Source organism: Bison bison, unplaced genomic scaffold (assembly GCF_000754665.1).
Source record: "Bison bison bison isolate TAMUID 2011002044 unplaced genomic scaffold, Bison_UMD1.0 scf7180017864243, whole genome shotgun sequence".
NCBI lineage: Eukaryota > Metazoa > Chordata > Mammalia > Artiodactyla > Bovidae > Bison > Bison bison.
In genome coordinates, this window is record NW_011494815.1 from 337,218 (window position 1) to 343,312 (window position 6,095).

The 6,095-nt window shown below is 45.2% G+C and overlaps 1 protein-coding gene across 4 annotated transcripts in view; it reads right to left on the reverse strand.

The window, feature by feature from the left end:
* Positions 1-6,095, reverse strand: part of INVS (inversin) — a 135,812-nt gene that overhangs the window by 12,449 nt on the left and 117,268 nt on the right. For 2 of the 4 annotated variants that reach the window (XM_010847028.1, XM_010847030.1), the window contains one exon: positions 7-705. In XM_010847028.1, coding sequence (XP_010845330.1) covers positions 7-705 — 699 coding nt within the window. Of the gene's footprint in view, positions 706-6,095 lie in introns of all 4 variants that reach the window. The other 2 variants (XM_010847031.1, XM_010847029.1) reach the window with 2 other exon arrangements.

Here is a 6,095-nt window from a genome sequence, read left to right on the forward strand (position 1 = left end):
GCTGGATGATCGCCGCGGCCTTGTTCTTCCTGCGGAACAGCTCCTTCCTGCTTCTTTCTCTCTGGATGATCTGCAGCCGCAGCTCTACGGGGAGAAGGTCAATGTTCACAGTCTGCCCAGGGAGGGGACCAGGAGCCGGATCAGTCTCCTTGGGTAGCCGAGTGTCTTCAGACCGGGCCGATGTCCCCAGCTTCCTGACTCCTGATCTCAACACCTCTGTGCTTGGTGGCAAATCTGAGGAGGTCCCTCCTGCGAGCTTGTCCTGTGTCACTGTGTTCCTTGGTGTCCGGTGGTGGAGAGGACTCTGCCCAGCGTGGACCACTTCCCCCTTGGCACTGCCAGGCCGGCTGGACCCGGCCGGGGAGCGCCTCCCTCCTCTGAGCTCCTGGCTGCGCCTCTTCTGGGAGGCACGCATGGCCTTGGGTGCTGCGTCCTGCCGCCGGCTGGCCTTCCAGTGGCTGTCCTGCTGTGGAAGGCTTGTGGCTGCCCAGCTGGGCTCCTCGCCTTCCGCATCGGGCCCAGCCCCCTTGACATGGGAGGGCTGCTTGGAGGAGCCTTTCCCCTTGTCACAGTGCTGCTCACCAGCTGTCTCACCTCTGGGCTTCTCAGCAGGGCAGACTCCTGGACGCCCGTTCCCATTACTGCCTTCGCTAGGACTGAAGTGGACACAGGCAGATCGGCCTTTAGAATGTTCTCTGGCTGTTTCTTGGGGAGACAAGGAAGAAGGGGAGGAACCATTATTGTCCAAAACTTGGAGGGCAGGGCAGTTCTGCCCACTTGTTCACCAAAAAAATATTCAGACTTTTCCTTTCGTGTCACCGTGATAGTGATAGTATGATTAGGAAAAATTGTTTAACTTCTTTTTCTAGTAATGGTAGGTTAGACAACCTGAAAGCCTTCCCCTATAGAAACCTAGAAATTCTGACTAAAATATAATAAACGTTATTTTAAAAGCACCACAGTGCCTTCAAGAAAAATAAAAGAAATCCCTGGGGGCCAGAAACAAACAGAAAACTGAGAACTCTAGTAATAAGCTTGTGAGCTGATTCAGCGACTGTCAGGCAGGTGGTAGTGGCGAAGTGGGCAATGGCTGGTCTTATTAAATAACGGATTGTTTTAACATCCAGATAAGAACAGAAGACAAGCCTTGCAGGCAGAAAGTTAACTGGAAACAGGACACTGCATGAAGTCAGGACTCATGAGACAGTAAACTCTTGGGAAATGATAATCCAGATAAAAATATCTTCCCAGCACTGCTGCTGCTGCTGCTAAGTCGCTTCAGTCGTGTCCGACTCTGTGCGACCCCGTAGATGGCAGCCCACCAGGCTCCCCTGTCCCTGGGATTTTCCAGGCAAGAGTACTGGAGTGGGGTGCCATCGCCTTCTCCGCTTCCCAGCACTAGAAGATGACAAAGAAATTTGTCTCAGCCTAGGTTCCAGATAGGGTAAAGGGTCATTCATGAGAGTTTGAAACCAAAGTGCTGTGCCTCACATAGGTTTGGTATTCATTTATTCTCAACCCAGAGGAAAAATTAATATAAAAATTAGTCTCAGGATGGTGGTATTGCAGGGGGCCTCATAGAAGCAAACACAGGCCACACAGAGGGGACCTCCTAAAAATAACTTTGCAATCCAAAATTACAAAATACACAAGGAAACAGCCTACTATGAGGGATAGTTAACAGAGAAAAATAACAAGATTAGATCAACAAAAAATGTCAACTAATAGAACAATGTGTACGTGCACATACATGTGCACAAAACACACTCATTAAACACACAAAAGAAGTACAAAGTTAGAGAAAAAATTTTTAAATAACTAAACATAATTATCTAAAATGAAAATGTTAGTCTTGAGGTAATAAACAGTGAAGGAACTTCTGCTTCTATAACGGCAGAATTAACGCATACTCAAAAATCTAAAAAATCAAAAAGCTAAAATATTACAACCACCTGTTTGACAGGTGGCGCTAGTGGTAAAGAACCTGCCTGCCAATGCAAGAGACATAAGAGACATCAGTTCGATCCCTGGGTTGGGAAGATCTCCTGGAAAAGGAAATGGCAACCCACTCCAGTATTCTTGCCTGGAGAATCCCATGGACAGAGGAGCCTGGTGGGCTACAGTCCATGTGGTTGCAAACAGTCAGATACAACTGAAGTGACTTAGCATGCATGTACCTGTCTGAGGCACTGAAGAGCTAACAAGGCCAAGATCCAAGAAAATCAGGTGACCAGGAGATGAACAAGGCATTTGGGGCTACATATCCCTAAGGAAATAAGCTCCTTGAGGTTTGGAGGACAAAACTTGGAGTCCAGATTCAGCCAGGGAGCACTGGATTGGGCTCCTCGATGGCTGTTCCAGGGAGAAAAGGTGAACTGGCAGTGGGCTGACCTTTGCCGGCACTGAAAGCCCCACTCTGCATCAAAGCCCCACTCTGCATCATCTCAGTTCTGGGACTGAATCATGGTGACCTTGGATTGCTCTTTCTCCTGAATGCCTGGCAGAAGTCAATGTAAATCCACCCTGGAGGAATTATTAATCATACCATGCTAGGCTTTAAGTCATTTCTCTAATTTTTTATACTCAATGGTCCAGTACTTAGTGAAAAATATACAGGGAGATGATACAAGAGAAAATTGAGAGAAGAAGAGAGGGAGGGAGAACAGACAATAAAACAGACACACAGGTCATTCAGACGTGTTTTCAGAAACAGACTTTAAAATAACTATTCTTACGTGTGGAAGAATATGTATATTCTTCATGTATGAAGGAATGGTATATAAGAAAGTAGACTTGCATCTGCTCATGTGTACAAAACAAATATAGAAGGATAATCTGAAAACTGAAGAGACTAGATCCAATGGAGTGGGGAAGTGATAAAGAGATGAGGGAAATGCAAACAGTAGCAGGATGAGGCGGGAGAGACGCCTTCCTGAGTGAAACTTCCTGTAGCGCTCTCTCAGACTTATTATAATGTTTCACATGTACCAAAACAAAATTAAAAAAAAAACAACAGTGAATCAAAATAACAATGAGATACCACTACACATGGTAAAAATCAAAAATACTAACATCAAATGCTGCTGAGGGTGAGAAGCAACAGGAACCCTCCTTCATTGCTGGTGGGATGCAAAATGGTACAGCTGCTTTGGAAGACTGGTAGTTTCTTAAGAAATAGCACATATTCTTATCATACAATCCAGCAATCCTGCTCTTTGGTATCTTCCCAGATGAATTAAAACCTTATGTCTACCCAACATCCGGTACATGGGTGTGTATAGCAGCTTTATTCATAACTGCCCAAACTTGAAGCAGCCAAGATGCCCTTCAGTAGGTGAACATATAAATAAATTGTGCTATATCCAGACAATGGAATATTATTCAGCAATAAAAAGGAGTGAACTAAAAGGAAACGAGTTTTTAAAAAATGAACGTGTACCAAAAAGAAATGAGCTACCCAGCCACACAGAATATTATGAAGTGAAATATTACTATCCTTGCATGAATAGTACTAATACATATTAATAAGTGAAGGAGGTCACCATGAAAAGGCCATATACTGTATGATTCCAACTATATGACATTCTGGAAAAAGGGAAAATTATGGAGACACTAAAAGGCTCAGTGGTTCCCAGGCGTTCAGGAAAGACAGTGGATTTTTAGGGCAGTATGACAGTTAATGTAATGTCAACTTGACTGGTGTAAGACATGCCCGGAGAGTTGGTAAGACATTATTTCTGGGTGTGTCTGTGAGAGTGTCTCTGGAAGAGATCAGCTTTTCGATCGGTAACCTGAGTAAAGAAGACCACCCTCACCAAGGCAGGTCAGCATAGTCCCATCTATTTAGGGCTTAAACAGAAAAAACATGGTGGAGGAAGGGCGATTTTCCTTTTCTGCTAGAGCTGGGACATCCCTCTTCTCCTGCCCTGGGCGCAGGTGTTCCTGTTTCTCGAGCTTTTGGACTTGGACCAGGACTGGTACCAAGGCTCCTGGGTGGCTCGGTGGCAAAGAATCCACTTACTGATGCAGGAGACACACAGGTTCAATCCCTGGGTCAGGAAGGTCCTCTAGAGTAGGAAATGGCAACCCACTCCAGTATTCTTGCCTGGAAAATTCCAGGCATAGAGGAGCCTGGCGGGTGACAGTCCATGGGGTCACAAAGAGTCAGACACAACTGAGCACGACAACTTAAACCATCAGCCCCTCGATTTCCAAAACTTTGGACTCAGATTCAGAGCATCTGTTTCCTTGTTTTTAAGCTTTCAGACTCACTGAGTCACACTGCCAGCTTTCCTGGGTTTCCAGCTTCCAGATACCAGACTATGGGTCTTCTCAGCCTCCATAATCAAACAAGCTGCTGCTGCTGCTGCTGCTGCGTCGCTTCAGTCATGTTCGACTCTGTGCGACCCCATAGATGGCAGCCAACCAGGCTTCCTGTCCCTGGGATTTTCCAGGCAAAAGTACTGGACTGGGGTGCCATTGCCCTCTCAGCATAATCAAACAAGCAATCTATACCAAATCTCCTTTAACGTCTGCCTGTTTGCCTGCCTATCTATCTGTCTGTCTGTCTGTCTATCTATTTGTCTATCTTATTGGTTCTGTTTCTCTGGAGACCCCTGATAAAAGCAGTAAAACTATTCTGTATGATACAAGTTATACAGAATGTGTAACACCAGGCGTGAATGCTGTTGTAAACTGGACTTGGGTGATAATGATATGTCAGTGTCAGTTCAGTTCAGTTGCTCAGTCGTGTCTGACTCTTTGTGACCCCATGGACTGAAGCACTCCAGGCTTCCCTATCCTTCATCAACTCCCAGAGCTTGCTCAAACTCATGTCCATCAAGTTGGTGATGCTATCCAACCATCTCATCCTCTGTCGTCCCCTTCTCCTTCTGCCTTCAATCTTTCCCAGCATCAGGGTCTTTTCCAATGAGTCAGCTCTTCACATCATGTGGCCAAAGTACTGGAGCTTCAGCTTTAGCATCAGTCCTTCCAATGAATATCCAGGACTGATTTCCTTTAGGATTGACTGGTTTGATCTCCTTGCAGTCCGAGGGACTCTAAAGAGTCTTTTCCAACAACACAGTTCAAAAGCATCAATTCCCTAGTGCCAAACTTTCTTTATGGTCCAACTCTCTCATCCATACATGACTACTGGAAAAACCATTGCTTTGACTAGATGGACCTTCGTCAGCAAAGTGACATCTCTGCTTTTTAATATGCTGTCTAGGCTTTTCAGAGCTTTTCTTCCAAAGAGCAAGCATCTTTTAATTTCATGGCTGTAGTCACCATCTGCAGTGATTTTGGAGCCCAAGAAAATAGTCTGTCACTGTTTCCATTGTTTCCCCATCTATTTGCCATGAAGTCATGGGACCAGTTGCCATGATCTTCATTTTCTGAATGTTGAGTTTTAAGCCAGCTTTTTCATTCTCCTCTTTCACTTTCATCAAGAGGCTCTTTAGTTACTCTTTGATTTCTGCCATAAGGGTGGTTTCATCTGCATATCTGTGGTTACTGATATTTCCCCCGGCAATCTTGATTCCAGCTTGTGCTTCATCCAGCCCAGCATTTCTCATGATGTACTCTGCATATAAGTTAAATAAGCAGGGGACAATATACAGCCTTGATGTACTCCTTCCCCTATTTGGAACCAGTCTGTTGTTCCATGTCTGGTTCTAACTCTTGCTTCTTGACCTGCATACAGGTTTCTCAGGAGGCAGGTAAGGTGATCTGGTATTCCCATCTCTTTAAGAACGTTCCACAGATTGTTGTGATCCACACAGTCAAAGGCTTTAGTGTAATAAATGAAGCAGAAGTAGATGTGTCAGTGTTGGTTCATCAATTATTAATAAATATGCTATTCTGGTGTAAGGTGTTGATGATGGAGGAGTATGTGGATTTGTGAGTAGGAGTATATGGGAGCTCTCTGTACTTCCTGCTCTATTTTGCTGTTAACTTAAAACTGCTCTAAAAAGCAAACTCTAGGGCTTCCCTGGGAGAAGGCAATGGCACCCCACTCCAGTACTCTTGCCTGGAAAATCCCAGGGATGGGGGAGCCTGGTGGGCTGCAGTCCATGGGGTCGCACAGAGTCGGA